The following is an 18,077-nucleotide window of genomic DNA, read 5'->3' as shown; positions in this document are numbered from 1 at the left end:
TTAATAAAATATATGGAGTTACAAGCTTTCAATTCTTGTTTATAATTTTTTTTTTCTAACCTAAATTGTTTATTAAATTTAAAAAAAAAGTTACTATTAATAAATAATATGTAATTAAGAGTCGGGTTTTGTGGGTTTTTTTAAATGCAACAAAGAATAAGATGTACTTCATATAAATTGAAAAAAAATATCATACAAAGATAGTTGTTTGTAACCAAAAACAATTTTTATAGAGAAAATAAATAGCACTAAAGGACTTGTTAAAAAAATAACATTTCAAATTCACTGTAAAATAAATTGAAGCTCATTAAATTTCCCTAAAAAATATTTATAGGGAATAAAAAATTTTAATTAAAATAAAGGACTTTTTGCAATGACCGTTTAAAAGAGAAACGCTCACAATAAAAATCAAAAACATGTATATGTAAGAAAATTTATTTTGTCAGAAGTAAATTGTATAAGCAAAGCCAATGTCATTATTACTAAAAAGATAAATTGGAAGAAACTAACGAAGTAAAGAGAAAGAAATGGGAGAAGCATCATGGGAACAAATACATTGATTTAATTTATTCAAAGTAGCTACAGCCTCATTTCGTTTATTTTTAAAATGGCAAATCCTCTATGAACATGGAGAAAAGCAAAATGTTTTACAATTCCTATCCTACAAACCAAGCATCTTTAAAAGCTAAAATAAGAAGCATCAGGAGGAACTATAGAAATGTGGGAGTAAAATAAAAGACAAATTTAATGAGTGGACCATCTTAATACGTATATATAAAAAATATAAAAAACTTTAAAATAATCAAAAGAAAAAAAAAAAAAACACTGATGACACCGATGGAGAGTAAACAAGTGAACAGACGCGATTGGTAAAGAAGGAAAAAAAAAAAAAATTGCACAAGAAAATGTTTCATCTATTATTTAAATTATCATTTGTCTGTTCTCACCTGCTTTCTTACAGTGATATGGTATCTTTTTCCGCTTCCTATTGAGCATGTAGAATTTTCGGCAGCCAATACAGCAGGGCACCCCATAGAAGGAAACCACGCCGATCTTGTTCCCACACACTGCACACATCTTCCTGGATCTTTTCAGAGGAATTTTAGCTGTAGGCTGCAAGGAACTGTCCCCATCATTCTGCCGGGACTGGCCCAAAGTCAGGGTGCTCCCAGGGGTCACAGTTGTAGCCACTGGGGTCACAACGGTGCTCCCAGGGCTCACGGCTGGACTAGTAACGCCATCTGGACCAGTGGAAGAAGAGATATCATAAAGGCACACTGCAAATGCACGCGTACACAAACACTTGCGACACATGTGTATTTAAAAAAAAAAAAAAAGACACTTTCTTATTTTTACAAGAGAAAGTGTAGCTTTTTTTTTTTTTTTTTTTTTTTTTTTTTTTACGAAACTGGAGAAATGATGGCTTTACCATTGGGAAGAATTTTAAAAACAAAAAATAAAAAATTAAAGAGAATCAAGCAGACGCAAATACAAACATGGCAAAGACAAATGCTGCTACATGCTTTTTTTTTAAGATCAATTATCAAGACTAAGTATTTCCATATCTTTATATTAAATATAATTTTTTAAAGTTTTTTTTCTTTTCTTTCTTTTTAAAATACTGCTCGATACAAAGTGGAACACAAGTAATACCTTAAGGACTGAAATTGAGAAACGTTATATAATGTTGGATTTCAAGGTTTAGTTGGCCAGTTTGTCACACTCAATTTAGAATAATTTTCATTTGTCAGTTACACTTGAATTTGAAATAGCATTTTTGTCTATCTGTCCATTCATAAAATTAATCTATCTAAAGGATTAGTTTCTTTTTTTCTAAATACAAATTCTTTGATCTCTGTATAAACGTAGATTTCAACAATGTATATGAATATGAGTTCCTTCCTAAACCGTTTTTAAAGGAAAACTTATGGACCACTCTGTAGAAAGCAGTAAGATTGGTAATAAATAAAATGTAAAAAAAAACAAAAAAAAACAATGTCACTATAGTTGGTCAAACTCTAACAGAAATGCTATTAAATAATAACCCTCCTCCTCCCACGATACGCCTTATTCCACACCAGTAAACGGATAAAAATTTAAGTATTAAATCGTTAAAAAAAAAAAAAAAAAAAAAAAAAAAAAAAAAAAAAAATGAAAGAATCTGCTTTGTTCTGATGGCTTTGAAGAACAAAAAATAAGGAAAGGATGAAGGAACAGAAATGGGGGAAAATGGTGGGGATAACGGAAAGAGGAAAAGGGGAAGAAAAAAAGAGAGGGGAAGGAGTGAGGAGGAAGGAATAAGGGGAAAGGAGTGAGGAGGAAGGAATAAGGGGGAAGGAGTGAGGAGGAAGGAATAAGGGGGAAGGAGTGAGGAGGAAGGAATAAGGGGGAAGGAGTGAGGAGGAAGGAATAAGGGGGAAGGAGTGAGGAGGAAGGAATAAGGAGGAAGGAGTGAGGAGGAAGGAATAAGGAGGAAGGAGTGAGGAGGAAGGAATAAGGAGGAAGGAGTGAGGAGGAAGGAATAAGGAGGAAGGAGTGAGGAGGAAGGAATAAGGGGGAAGGAGTGAGGAGGAAGGAGTCAGGGGGAAGGAATAAGGGGGAAGGAATAAGGGGAGAGGAGTCAGGAGGAAGAAATAAGGGGGAAGGAATCAGGAGGAAGAAATAAGGGGGAAGGAATCAGGAGGAAGGAATAAGGGGGGAGGAGTCAGGAGGAAGGAATAAGGGGGAAGGATTGAGGAGGAAGGAGTCAGGGGGAAGGAGTGAGGAGGAAGGAGTCAGGGGGAAGGAGTGAGGAGGAAGGAGTCAGGGGGAAGGAGTGAGGAGGAAGGAGTCAGGGGGAAGGAGTGAGGAGGAAGGAGTCAGGGGGAAGGAGTGAGGAGGAAGAAGCCAGGGGGAAGGAATAAGGAGGAAGGAGCCAGGGGGAAGGAATAAGGGGGAAGGAGCCAGGGGGAAGGAATAAGGAGGAAGGAATAAGGGGGAAGGAATAAGGGGAGAGGAGTCAGGAGGAAGGAATAAGGAGAGAGGAGTCAGGAGGAAGGAATAAGGGGAGAGGAGTCAGGAGGAAGAAACAAGGGGGAAGGAGTCAGGAGGAAGAAACAAGGGGGAAGGAGTCAGGAGGAAGAAATAAGGGGGAAGGAATCAGGAGGAAGAAATAAGGGGGAAAGAGTTAGGAGGAAGGAATAAGGGTGAAGGAATAAGGGTGAAGGAATAAGGGTGAAGGAATAAGGGTGAAGGAATAAGGGGGAAGGAATAAGGGGGAAGGAGGGGTGAAGGAATAAGGGGGAAGGAGGGGTGAAGGAATAAGGGGGAAGGAGGGGGTGAAGGAATAAGGGGGAAGGCGGAAGGAGTCAGGAAGGAAAAAGGCGGAAGGAGTCAGGAGGAAGGAAAAAGGCGGAAGGAGTCAGGAGGAAGGAAAAAGGCGGAAGGAGTCAGGAGGAAGGAAAAAGGCGGAAGGAGTCAGGAGGAAGGAAAAAGGCGGAAGGAGTCAGGAGGAAGGAAAAAGGCGGAAGGAGTCAGGAGGAAGGAAAAAGGCGGAAGGAGTCAGGAGGAAGGAAAAAGGCGGAAGGAGTCAGGAGGAAGGAAAAAGGCGGAAGGAGTCAGGAGGAAGGAAAAAGGCGGAAGGAGTCAGGAGGAAGGAAAAAGGCGGAAGGAGTCAGGAGGAAGGAAAAAGGCGGAAGGAGTCAGGAGGAAGGAAAAAGGCGGAAGGAGTCAGGAGGAAGGAAAAAGGCGGAAGGAGTCAGGAGGAAGGAATAAGGGGGAAGGAGTCAGGAGGAAGGAATAAGGGGGAAGGAGTCAGGAGGAAGGAATAAGGGGGTAAGGAATCAGGAGGAAGGAATAAGGGGGAAGGAGTCAGGAGGAAGGAATAAGGGGAAGGAGTGAGGAGGAAGGAATAAAGGGGAAGGAGTGAGGAGGAAGGAATAAGGAGGAAGAAGGGGGGTGAAGGAATAAGGAGGAAGGAGGGGGTGAAGGAATAAGGCGGAAGGAGGGGGTGAAGGAATAAGGCGGAAGGAGGGGGGGTGAAGGAATAAGGCGGAAGGAGGGGACTGAAGGAATAAGGCGGAATGAGGGGGAGTGAAGGAATAAGGCGGAATGAGGGGGAGTGAAGGAATAAGGCGGAAGGAGGGGGAGTGAAGGAATAAGGCGGAAGGAGGGGACTGAAGGAATAAGGCGGAATGAGGGGGGAGTGAAGGAATAAGGCGGAAGGAGGGGGGAGAAGGAATAGGCGAAGGAGAGGGGAAGGAATAAGGGCGAAGGAGAGGGGAAGGAATAAGGGGGAATGGGATAAGGGCGAAGGGATAAGGGGAAGGGATAAGGGGAAGGAGAGGGGAGGAAAGAAACAGAAAATGGAGACGGGGGCATGAGAGGGGGCATAAAAGGAGGCATAAGGGGGAGGAGAGGGACAAGGAGAAACGTAAATGGAAGGGGACGGAATAAAGTGTGGGAGAAAAGAAATGAACAATTATTAGCAAATAAAATCAATTTAATTTTGAAAGTTAAATGGTCCTTAATCAGGACATCAAAAATAAATGAACAAAAAATTTAATATGGAAAAGTTGGAAGGCAAAGTGGTGCACGCAAGGAAGTTTCTTTTGTGTTTCTTTTTTCTCAAATGATTTCAACAAAGTGGGTTATGTGCAAGGAATAGTTTTAACTTCATAGCAGCCATTAGAACACACCAGATATTCCATTTGAAGAGCAGAAGGTGATAACCCTCCTATTTCTTGTTCTTTTTTAAAACCTCTTTTAGTTTTTTAGGGTGAAGACAGGCGTTTATTTTCATAGTATGAAGGAAAATAAACTGATGTGGAAGTATTTTTACAATCCATTGTTAGAGTTCAAGTAGGAAGGGGGGGAGGAAAAAGGTTATTTTTCTTTTTTAATGAATGCAAGCTTACATCAAGTATTAACTAAATTACCTTCATGGCTAATACTTATATATTTTTCCGCAACACAAGTTAAAATTATAGTTATATAAGGATCCAAGATAAGAAATGCAAGCAAGCACTGACCTTCTGTTTTGATCAGCGACCGTTTCAGACTACCGTGTACATCGGTCAGTCCTTTAGCAACCACCGACAGAGATGACAGTGCAAGAGGGCTCCTCGTGGTAGCGGTCTGCTTCTGTTTCTCCACTTCACGCTGCCTTTTCTTCTCAAGTTTAGCTTCATGTCGCATCTTGGCCTTCAACGATCTAGCGAGAGCCGCCTTTGAACGGTTCAGCGCTGCTCTATTCAACTGGAACTTGGCTTTACGAAGGATGTTGTTTCCACTACGTCGAGTAGCATCTGCCATCTCTCTGTCCAATTCCTCCAGTTTTTGCTTTTCAGTCGGGCTAATGAATGAGCCTCCAGAACCACAGGGGCTAAAGAGCTCCAGCTTCGGTCTAAAGGGACTTGTGGGGAGGGTAGGTAGACTTTGGTCAATTGAGGGCAAACATGGTTTTTCTTCCACCTCTACTTTGAGATTTTTGCTGAAATCAGTTTTGTCTTTCTCAAGCACATCTTTTTTTATGTCTATCGTGTCTTCATTTGCCTCAGTTTCATCTTCTATTAATCTATGCACTTCGAGACGTTTCAATTCTTTATAATTCAAAATTTCTTCAGATTGCTTTAATCTCATCCTAAAACTAGGTTTTCGCTGTCTCTTCCCTTCTACAACAAGGGGCTGATCAAAAAGCCCTGTCTTGCTACTTTCATCCGTTACAATAATGTGCCGACCAGAAACTGGAGTCCGAACAGATGATGCAGCTGGAGGGCAGGCAGGATTTGATAGTTTGGATTCTAGATTTGCTTCACTGTTGGCAGGCATGTTATCAGTGGCACGTATTGACCCACTCTTTAAAGTCGTTGCTTCTGGAATCTTAACAGACTGGAAAGAAAGGCCTTCTTCTAATTTAGAAGAAAGCTTTGATCTAACACTATATCCTCTTTGACGAGTCTTTCTCAAAGTTTCATGGTCTGATTGTAGCAAAGAGCGAGAAGTGCCAACACAATGGGATTTAAGTGATAAAGAACTCTTTCGTCCTCTTTTTGATGTCTTCTGCAAACAAAAGGTTTCAGAAGTTACCGTCCTGCTAGAGCTCTGTGAAGATGGCTCAACAGGTAACCCGATTCTTCGTTGAATTCGAGATTCAGCTTGATCACTAACTGGCAAACTCTTCTGCTCTGATTTCAGAATTTCCTCAGACTCCAGACCCAAGTCTTGAGATTTAGTCTGCATGTTTTTCTTATTCAATTTCACACTCCCCTCAAGAGTAGAATCTAATGTAGGAAGGGGTGGTTTATAAAGACGAGGTCTACCTCTACCTCTTTTAATCTTAGGCGAGAGAGGAAGAGGGGAGAGGGGTTGCAAAACTTTTGTAGGCTGTTGCTTTTTAATCTTAGAAAACTCCTTATCAAGGTCTAGTTGTGGATCGACAACACCATCAGTAACTCCTTCATTTGCTCCTTTGTCAACCGAGACGGAATCAGTTGTTTGAGATTTACTAAACATAATGTGATAACCACTATCTTCCAGGAAACGTTTGTTTGGTTTAATGACTCTTGAAGAGCGAGAGCTCTTTGTTGGCATAATAAAATGTTTGCGTTGATATCCAGGTGTGGAGTCAGAGTCTAAAAGACAATCCTTAGAGGAAGAGATGCTATCATGACCTTTTCTGGCTCTGAGCAAAAGGTGCTTAGCAAATTCTGTTCCTAAACGTTTCGACCGTGATCGAGAAACAATAGACCGCTTCCGTCCGCGACCAAATGACACAACTTTCTTATGCGGTGATTTTTCATTTTCTGAGTTTGGTGATCTGACAGACACTTGCTTTTTCGCCGAATGAACATAGAGAGATGGCCGCCCACGTCCACGTACAATCTTCGCTTGCTTTCCATCAGGTTCCATTCGGATTTTAATATTTTTTAATTTGGCTGTGGCTACCTCCTTAGGCATAGTATATACATTCTGTACAGTTCTCCCCAGGTAGAAGTGGGACCGGGACTTTTTGCCCAACCCTTTTTTGATATAAGGCGTTGATGCCATTGTTGCCCGCACTTTCTGGCGCCTTGTCTGACTGGTGCCAGATATACGGTGCCCAGCCACGGAAGGTAAGGACGAGCTGCTGCTACTGCTCGAACTTTCCGGACTGTCTTGTTCATTTTTGGAACTGGATAGCATGGCCACGTATTTCCTTGCACTGGCACGCACTTCTTGTTGTGTGAAACCTTCAAATTCTTCATCCTAAAATTTAAAAAAAAAGAAAAAGATTTTTATATTTCTTTTTTTTTTTTGTTTTGGTTGTTGTTTCAAGGTATAAGAAATGAAAGTGTCAAGTGTTGTTAAGGCAACCACCATTGTACAAACTGACGTCCACCAATCAGTAGTGTATCAAGCGAGGGAGGAACAGTGTATGCAGATTTTAGGGGATTTTAAAGTGAACCTATTGAAGTCAGGAGTTTTAATCTTGAAAGGTTAGATAACAATCTAAAATTAGTAAAGCAGTAGCAGCAGCCAATGTCTCAGTGTTTCAATCACCTCCATTTACGATACAAAATAACACAATATTTGTATCGATCCTTAAGACTTATCATATCGTTATGATAAATATCATAAGCTAATCTAGTCCGATAAAAGATAATACTGTCAATCTTTAAAGTGAAGACAATAGGAAATGTAAATATCTTGGCCACAAGTCAACAATAATGTCTACATCAGGATTCCTTGACAAGACAAATCCCACAATGCGTTGCACCATTCAACAGATACCATCCTTAAATCCCAATTTTCCAATGGCAAAAATCATACTCTACAAAATCAACAAAAAAATATATAGCATTACTTTAAGAATTAAAAAAAAAAAAAAAAAATTAATGGAATAAAAAAAAAAATATTGAGATTCATATGTCCAAATTAAAACTAAAAATGGAAAATAAAATGTTTCCAAAATCAAATTATTTTAAACATAAGAGACGCATACACAAATAGTAATCATTGTGTATCCACTTAAAATGTATGCTGTTCACCTGAATATACTCAATTTTTAATGTATTTTTAAAATTAGTTTGATAAAAAAACATGGGCATTAATTACAAAGTTTCTTGAAGAGAAGATAAGGTATTTATTCAAAGATTTTAAAATGTGAATACAACAAATAATACTGTATGTACTGACTGAACAAAATGTTCAAGCTTCACTTTTTAACATTTTGAATAAATTCAATTTCACAATACTGACTTTTCGATATCTGCTCCATTTAGAAAGAGCCGTATTGTAATGTTAACTGTTCTAATATCTAGAAATTCTAATTAAAAAAAAATGTGTTTCATCCTTTTATGGCTGATAAATAGATTTCGCTTTCATTATTGAAATCAAATTGTGTTTGCATATAAAAAAGTGTTCTTTCTTGTCGACAGAATCTTTTTAAAAGGGGAATCTTTGAGTCACTTAGACTACAAAGAAACTAATTTGATTTATCGAACTAGATATATAATACAAATGTAGAGGGGAAAATGATGGCTTTGATCAAATAAACACATTTTAGAATGTCTACATAAGAAAACATGAAAATGACTTTTTTATGAGATTCACTATACAGGTGGGCCATAAATGCAGAATCATGCTGTATTTCGTTTAGACTAAAAGGAGAAAGATGTGCTACATTTCCAAAGGATTAATTTACTAGAAAACATGCAATCATACATTCCATATATTTTTCTTTTAACCATTACATTAAATATTCTTCAGCCAGGAACATTGAATCACATGAAGAATTCAGGGAGAATTTTTTCTTTATTTAAATAAATCACAGGCCTGTGTGAAGGTTTTGCTCAGTAGCAATGTCGTTTGCTAAAGCATCAATGATTTTACACTGATAAAGTTATATTTTAATGTTAATATGTTAAGACAAGGGTAAAAAATGTACAATATATGCATACATGTTAGTTTGCAGCACATATTATGATACAAGCCGTTCAAGCAGTGAAATGTACTCATTACTTGGCGTTGATACATTAGTATAGATTCGCTTTGAATATAGTTTGAAAAGAGCACAAATGCCTAATTTGCGAAGTTTACAAAAGCAAACAAAATGTGCTGTGTGAATGATGAAAATCACAGTACAGTAATTAGATGGTTCAAGAGATTTTGCTAGAACCGGAAAATTAAGAAAGATCAGTTAGGTTTAAAACATAGTGCATTTACGGTGTTAGAAAGAGCACTTAGAGCTATTGAAGATGACTCACTCTTGTACAACTTAAGCAACATTAACACTTTATGTAAGGAACAAGTGTATTACAAATTTTACAAACTGAATACAACATGTGAAAGGCTGAACTAATATATATAAGGGAGTTTGTTTCAAGGAAAAAGATTTTGGAAAAAAAAAAAAGTCGAAATGGTTAGCATAAGGAATGATACAATAACAATAGGCAAAGAAACAAATTCAAAATAATGACACAGAAACAGGCTTAAAACTTTCATAAATAACTGAAGAATGAATTTGTAGAGAAATAAAAGCATTTTTCTCAAGTTTGTTAGGTTTGCAAGCAACTGATTAGTTGAATAAAAGTTGAACAAGATAACAAAAAATGAAAATGAAAATTAATCAAAAATTCGAAAAGCTTGCTAAGCAGAATTTTAAAGTTAGAATTTTTTTGGGAAAAAATAAAATAACCAAATAATTAAATCAAACAAATCTTTAAAGATATAGATTTTTTTTTAGTCATCTATAGGAAATTATAGTTCTTTGTTCACATACTCTCCTAGGAGATGGCCTCCCTCTCTCATATATATTACGCCACGAAGCCATAGATAATTTTACTGTTCATTTTTATCATTTATATATTTACGTAGATTTGTTGATTTTTTAAACAATACAATTAACTTAGCGTCTTCACCTTGAAAAAAAAAAAAAAAAAAAAAAAAAAAAAATCACCCATATTTTTACACGTCAGACTGCAACACATAAGGTCCGGAATTTGAATCCTAGAAACAGTCAAGCTATGCTGAAGAAAGGTAGTGCCTCAAAATATGCATGTCCGTAGATTACGGGTTCAAAAAAAAAAAAAAAAAAAAAAAAAAAAAAAAAATTATTTGTTTACATCCAAATAAAAATATGGGTGATTTCCTAAAAAAAAAAAAAAAAAAAAAAAAAAAAAAAAATCTTCAAAGTGAACACAACTGTATTACCGTTTAAAAAAAAAAAAATCAACAACAAATCTACATAAATATATAAATGATAAAAATGAACAGCAAAATTATCTATGGCTTCATGGATTACATGCTGGACTGCAATACATAAGGTCCGGAGTTCGAATCCTAGAAACAGTCGAACTACGCTGAAGAGAGGTAGGGCCTCTACACATGCATATCTGTAGATTACTTTTTTAAAAATAATAAATAAATAAAATTGTTTACGTTCAAATAAAAATATGGGCGATTTTCTAAGGAACAAGATCTTCAAGGTGAAGACGCTAAGTTAACCATATTATGGCTTAAAAAAAAAATTTTTTAAATCAACAAATCTGAATCTATATTAATCAAAGGTGGTACATTATTGGAGACACTGCAATCACATTTGACATTCAAAGAAAATAAATACCTTTTACTTTTTACTTACAGCTAAAAAATCCTAGAAATTAAAAAATAGAAATGGTAAGAGTTTGGAGTAAGAGTGCATGGCTATCTTCATTGATTTCTAGTAAACTCCGGGTGTGCCTCCAAACTAAATTCATGAAACTTCTTTCACTTAATCACACTTTACTTACACCCATCCCAATTAATGAACTTCGAATGCATCCTTTAGTCTCACTTCAAAATTTGAATAAATACAATAGGTTATATGTTAAGAGACATGAACAAAAGGACATAAGATTTCCTATTAAATCTTGTACAATGCAGTGTCTTTCCAATAACTTATAAACTATTTTCACTACTTTTCAATAAAATGTCAGAATAATTTGAAAAAAAAAAAAAAAAAAAAAAACATGTTCAAGTGATGTTGAAGTATGAGAAACACGAGTACAGGATTTCACTAGTTGTATAACTTCATAAATTCTATTGGTTTACAAAAATTCAGGTGAAAAAAGCCTCTAAAACAGTTGAAATGATTGGATAATCATCATTTCTATAATATTTTGACTGCAGAAATTCCCCTCTGTACCAAAGTACTGTAGGCTTGAAACAGCAGAGGCCACATACAAATGTATAGTCTACACTATTAGTCACTTATTTAACTTTAGAATGACACTTTATACATATTTAGTTAAGCCTACATTTTATCCTAGGAGCGCCATCAACACAATCGCCCCAGCTTTAGAGGAAATAGTTACTATTTTTCCCTCTAATTCTAAAGTCCTCTCATCGCCACCAGACTACACTGGAGATAAATATACAGATATGCTGCCCTGTCTCTTTGTAACTGGATCATGAACTCATAGACAAACAGTTACCTTTCCTTTCCACAGTTCAAAAATAATAATTTCTCCCTCTACAAGTTCCGGTCATTCTCATTGGCTGCCCTTGGACAAATCACTTATTTGGGATTGCACATTCTTATTAAATACATGAACACGCTAGACCTTTACAAATATGGCCGCTCCCTACGTGCTACAATCGTTATAGCCAAAACAAACCGATTGCTTTTTTGTTTTTTTAAATATGAATACAATGCTTTGTTTACTTATTTTACGCTTTCTGCATAGATAACAAATATAGCTGCAAAATTGGAGGTTTCCAATAAGAGCAAGAAAGTGCAACGGTACAGACAATAATATACACGGACATAGCGAGAGTGAGAGCTAGAGCAAGAGACAGAGAAAGAAAGAGACAGCCAGAGACAGAGAAAGAAAGAGACAGCCAGAGACAGAGAAAGAAAGAGACAGCCAGAGACAGGGAAAGAAAGAGACAGCCAGAGACAGGGAAAGAAAGAGACAGCCAGAGACAGGGAAAGAAAGAGACAGGGAAAGAAAGAGACAGGGAAAGAAAGAGACAGGGAAAGAAAGAGACAGCCAGAGACAGGGAAAGAAAGAGACAGGGAAAGAAAGAGACAGGGAAAGAAAGAGACAGGGAAAGAAAGAGACAGGGAAAGAAAGAGACAGGGAAAGAAAGAGACAGGGAAAGAAAGAGACAGGGAAAGAAAGAGACAGGGAAAGAAAGAGACAGGGAAAGAAAGAGACAGGGAAAGAAAGAGACAGCCAGAGACAGGGAAAGAAAGAGACAGCCAGAGACAGGGAAAGAAAGAGACAGCCAGAGACAGGGAAAGAAAGAGACAGCCAGAGACAGGGAAAGAAAGAGACAGCCAGAGACAGGGAAAGAAAGAGACAGCCAGAGACAGGGAAAGAAAGAGACAGCCAGAGACAGGGAAAGAAAGAGACAGCCAGAGACAGGGAAAGAAAGAGACAGCCAGAGACAGGGAAAGAAAGAGACAGCCAGAGACAGGAAAAGAAAGAGACAGCCAGAGACAGGGAAAGAAAGAGACAGCCAGAGACAGGGAAAGAAAGAGACAGCCAGAGACAGGGAAAGAAAGAGACAGCCAGAGACAGGGAAAGAAAGAGACAGCCAGAGACAGGGAAAGAAAGAGACAGCCAGAGACAGGGAAAGAAAGAGACAGCCAGAGACAGGGAAAGAAAGAGACAGCCAGAGACAGGGAAAGAAAGAGACAGCCAGAGATAGGGAAAGAAAGAGACAGCCAGAGACAGGGAAAGAAAGAGACAGCCAGAGAGAGGGAAAGAAAGAGACAGCCAGAGATAGGGAAAGAAAGAGACAGCCAGAGATAGGGAAAGAAAGAGACAGCCAGAGATAGGGAAAGAAAGAGACAGCCAGAGATAGGGAAAGAAAGAGACAGCCAGAGATAGGGAAAAAAAGAGACAGCCAGAGATAGGGAAAGAAAGAGACAGAAAGAATCAGAGAGATAGAGGAACGTCTTCAACATTATAGCCGTGCTAAAGTAAACCACAACAAACCAATTGTTTGTTGTTTTTTTTTATGAATACAATGCTTCGTTTAGTTATTCTAATGCTTATTACAATTTACGCTTTCTGCATAGATAAACAAATGTACCCATGAAATTGGAGGTTTTCAAGAAGAGCAAGTGAGCGCGACACTATGGAAACTAATATACACGGACATAGTGATAGAGAGAGAGAGGAGCGTTGTCAACATCGTAGCCATGCTAAAGTAAACCACAACCATAAATAAACCAATTGTTTTCTTTCCTTTATTTAAAAAAAATACATGTTTTATAGGCGTTATTTTGAAGGCCTGTAACATCCTAAGTTTACTGTGGGTCATCGATTAAAGTGTTTCATTTTTTTTTTACACCACCTTTTCCTCTTAGCATTATACGGTCAAGCCTAGTTACTGCAGATAATTTTATTTTTTTATTTGGTACTCGCTCCTATTTTCATTTTTTTTTTAGGGGGTTGCTTAATGTTTTTTATTTTATTTTCTTAAGGCTCACATGGGTAATAACCAATATTAAATTTTTGTTTTTAAACGCAAATAGGTCACATAGAAAAATAAATTGTTTTTGCCCAATTTCCCCAATTTTATTTATTTTTTTTTTTTACATATATATACTGAAAAATGTTTTTGATCAATATTTCTTTCAAAATTATATTAAAAAAATTCCGTTTCTATTGTCTAAAATCAAAATTTAAAAAGGTTTACATATTGTTTTTTCTTTTTTTTTCTACTTATTTAAAACTGTCACTTTCTTAACCGTTTACATGGTAACGTACAGGTGACTACAGGGATTTTATTACTTTTAAGTGATAGAGGATTCAAGAGTATTTTGTCACCTAAACTCCAGTATTGCGAACAAAAATACCATACTCTGCCTGCCAGATTAGTACGCACAGGCCGACCAACATTGCAACCACCAAATTTTTTTTTGTTGGTCCATAGCATTTGCACGTTCAATTCCTGACAGCGATTATCTAAGTTACATTTTGGGCAAATATTTTTACAACCCCATCCCCACTCACAAAATGAGGGGTCTATTCTGAAAGCCGTTCTTAACATGAGGAGGTTTGGGGTTGGACAACAACAACAGTTGTACTTTCATTTTTTTTACGCAAGGGAGGGGGCGTGCTACTACAGGACAACGCTGATTAACGGGTCTTGCTAGTTGTATATAATCATTTTCACATACTGGCCTATAGTTGTGGAATTATGATAGTGACTAATTTTTAATTTGCCAATGCAAGATGGTTATCTTCTGTCGATTGCACCTGGCAATTACTTTCTGGTACATGTATAATATTACTATTTAATCACTCAAAAGTACAACACGTACCTGGAATCAGATTGACACACAAATTCAATAATGGATAATATAGAATATTTTTTTTTTATCATTAAATACTGTTCGGCAATTAGCAAAAGAGAAACAGTGACAGCCTTTGTAATTTCATTACTAAACCATAAAACATTGAGTATTCAAGATCCTTTAGATTTTTTTTTTTTTTTTCAGATTAAATAATGAATTTAGTAAACCATACTTAATTGGTATAGTAATCAGCTTTATTTGAAATCAATATAAAAAATTTATATAAGAGAAAATCAGTTTTACTGCCATAAAACAGTTTTTATAGATTTACAAGGGGCATTTCAAAAGTAACCTCTCATTCTGCCTGAATGGATCAGAGGAAATTGCAAATTGCATTATTATGATGATTGAGGTTATGTATTCATGACCTGAAAGTTTCATCTCTTTGTTGCAGATATTGACAAAGAAAGCAACTCCTGTCATGGACATGCATCAGAAGCAGAAATGCGTTATTCAATTCTTGGCAAAGGTGTATTGAGAATAGTAGTGACTATGTAATTCTGCATATAAAAAGTTGCTTGTTTTTATGATACCACTCCCATTTTTGCAATTCTTTAACATTCTTAAATTTTAAAACATCCGCATATATCATGTTTTACTGAAGTTAAGCAATGGGTTTCTTGTTTGTTTTTATTTCTTATAACAAACAAAAAATTCTACAACTAACAAATCAGTTTATCAAGGTGATCATGTGAAGAAAGCAGTTTCATGGGAATATGCTCTACAGATAAAAAGGTTTTAAAAGAAACTTTATTCAATGAAATTTAGTTTGATGCCAAGTATGTGGAGAAAGGAAAGTTCTTTGAATTTATGGAAGTAATACAGAATCTTGCTAATATCTTATAAAAAGCAACCAGAGACTGGACCTCAAGCAACTTTCATGAAAATAATGATAGCATACACAAGGCTTGGCAACATCTCTTTTGCAAGAAAGGAGCTGTAGAAAATCGCAGAGATCATTCCCCATTAGATTGTAAAGTTGATTTTGTACTCTGTCAAAAAAAAAAAAAAATGCTCTGAGCAGTATCTCCCAAGATATGGCAGGAGTAATCTATAATAGAAATCTCACCAGTCTGTTTAAATGTATGTATGTATAAAACTTTCGACAGAGGCGACGGATTTTCATAAGATTGGTACCATTTTGAAGGTTGACCCTTTGGACAACAAATGTCAAAAAATTGGCTAAAAACAATTTCTTCATCCTTAATTGGGCATTTTTTTACAAGGAGGAGTCACTTTTTTTGCCAATATTTTCTGAAGTCAACTCCTTTTTTTGATTGACTAGCTTTAATCTAAACCTACATCATTTCCGGTTTGGCGATGGGTGCAGCAGTAAAGATGTCACATTTTTTTCCACATTCTTTTCCTCCATCACGGTATGGGTTTGAGCTTGCCTGCCTACTACCACTACCAGACATCGTACTTATCTTTTTTTGATAGAGTTTTAAAAAATTCCCTCATTTCGAGTTTTTGTCTTTTTAAAGAGAAACTAATCAAATCAAACGCAACCGCCTGGCCTTCCATTACCTCAATTGAAAATTAAAATGTTCTATTATGGGTTTTAATACCTTTTTTTTTTTTTTTTTTTTTTAAATCAATTATATATATAGAGAGAGAGGACAATAAAATTACAAAAAAAAAAAAAAAGCCGAACATTAATTTATTATGAACTATTTAAAAAATTATGTAAATTAATATTCAAATAGATGTCTTTCAGTATTCCCTCCTTGTAACAACTTTTCTGTGTACTTTCATGTAAAACAAATTATTCACTGTGCTCTGCCAACTACCAGAGTCAAACCTCTTGAGAATATCCAACTAAATATGTCTTGGTAAGAGAGCATCAACAAGAAAAAAAAAAAAAAAAAAATCAAGATTTATTGATGATAGTTTTCATATATACACTATCTAATGTCAACTCAAAACCACTTAACTAACCTGAAAGCATGAAGTTATGGAAAACGTTGATTTTGATGCTGTTTTTAATTGCACATGCGTGAACAGTTTTATTCATTGTTTCATTTTAAAAAGCTAAATTTGTAACGTCATAACATCAGTGATGTCCTGGTCCAATCGATGGTGCTCATTTAAAAACTTAATAGCATGCGTCATTTTTTCCCCTCTCTTAATAAGAACATAAACTGGATATGGGATTCCATCTTTCTTTTTTTTTTTTTTTTTTTGTATTTTACAACCGGGCAATGCTGAGTGCCCTCTTGCTAGTTTAAGTTGTTTGTGTGTTTATATGTCCACTAAAATCTTTTGTCATCCACATTGAACCAGCATGAACTGGGTACCATTAGAAAGAGCGATTTCTCAAACACACAATATTGAAAAATTAGAGAAAAAACTGCCAATTATTTCAGGTTTTGCTTTTTTTTTTGGGGGGGGGGGTCAGGTAAAAATGTAGGTTTCGACACTATTTGTTAATCACGCATGCATGAAAGGTCAATTCATTGTTTCATTTTAAAAAGCTAAATTTCCAATATAATATGTCGCTGTGGTTCAATCTATAACATGTTCGCTTATTAGAATCCAGCATGCGACATTTTTTCCTTTAAATAATGTTTTCTATCTTAAAATTCTCAACTTTCTGATGTGCACCCATCACGCAGCATTTTTTTTTTTTTTTTCAAATCAACTATAAAAATATATTTAACCGTATTTTACAACCGGGTCCCCACCTTCCCCAGTAGTCATATATATACTAGTAAGGCTACCTGGCGTTTCGGGGGGGGGGGGGGGGTCATAAAAAAAAAAATTTTTTTAATTTAAATCACATTTGACTACACTTGGTAAATGATTTTTGTTTTAATTTTTATTCTGCAATAATTTATACAAGTTTGAAATAAACAAAATCACTGATGTTGGACCACTGCTACAAATTTATAATAAAGGCATGCGAGTGAGAAAAGTTTTAAGCAGTTATGATTAAAAAAATATATTTGTGATTTACATAAGTAAAATTCATACATTTAATAGTAATCTGATCTTTAAATCAATCCTCAGCTAAATCAACTGCTGATAAAAAAAATTCCCTCTAATTATCTGTTTTGAGCCAATTAAATAATACAAAGTACAAAGCAAAAAATATTAAAAATCTTTTAACCCTGTTTAAATGCAAAAACTTACTGAAATAAGCATTTTCAAAAATATCTTAAAAATAAAAACGAAACGTCCGTCGTAAGGTAGGCATGAATGTGAACACAAAAACTAATAGTTCTGAGACAACCCTTTAAGTCACAGTGATTAGTCACACCATGACATTGCAAATTTATGTACTTAATATCTGAAGTGAAGCAGTTCATGCATGCGCGGATGTTGAACGCATTTAGAAAGAGAAGCTTTTATGTCACCCCCCCCCATATCAGCTTTTGCAATTATTTAGGTAGAAAAGAAAAAAACAAAAGAAAAATTAATATTCTATTCTAAATTTCATATATTATGCATCTAGGGTCTCAGTTTTTTCAGACAGTGTCAGAATCATTTGATTTGGATCTTAAAAGTTTTAGCAAGACATACAAACACACTACCAGATCTCTCTCCTTTATCTTCTATAATATAAATCTCACTTGTCTGTTAGTGTGTGTGAATGTATGCGTGTTTGTCTTGCTAAACTTTCGTCAGCTGGATCGAACTAGGTCGAAACCAGTACCATCACATGCATATCTGAAAATTGAAAAAGATGAATTCTATGTTGGTCAACTGGACCATTTCTTGCAAGGAAGAGTCACTTTTGCGTTGAGATTTTTGCAAGTCACGTACT

General features: G+C 36.0%; 1 protein-coding gene across 5 annotated transcripts in view; it reads right to left on the bottom strand.

Annotated features, from left to right (window-relative positions):
* The window catches only part of LOC145277654 (histone-lysine N-methyltransferase 2A-like), a 171,516-nt gene that overhangs the window by 114,574 nt on the left and 38,865 nt on the right, over window positions 1-18,077 (bottom strand). For 2 of the 5 annotated variants that reach the window (XM_080129257.1, XM_080129259.1), the window contains exons 2-3: window positions 5,010-7,224; window positions 948-1,241 (exon numbers count right to left, since the gene is read on the bottom strand). The exons of 2 other annotated variants lie outside the window; for them this stretch is intronic. In XM_080129257.1, the coding sequence (XP_079985383.1) occupies window positions 948-1,241; window positions 5,010-7,224 (2,509 nt within the window). Of the gene's footprint in view, window positions 1-947; window positions 1,242-5,009; window positions 7,790-18,077 lie in introns of all 5 variants that reach the window. One more of the 5 variants, XM_080129258.1, reaches the window with a different exon arrangement.

The sequence above is a fragment of the Euprymna scolopes genome, chromosome 6 (genome assembly GCF_053919585.1).
Source record: "Euprymna scolopes isolate OS-2025 chromosome 6, ASM5391958v1, whole genome shotgun sequence".
In the NCBI taxonomy this organism is placed as follows: Eukaryota; Metazoa; Mollusca; class Cephalopoda; order Sepiida; family Sepiolidae; genus Euprymna; species Euprymna scolopes.
The sequence above is the reverse complement of the archived record's forward strand: the minus strand, read 5'-3'. Positions and strand labels throughout refer to the sequence as shown.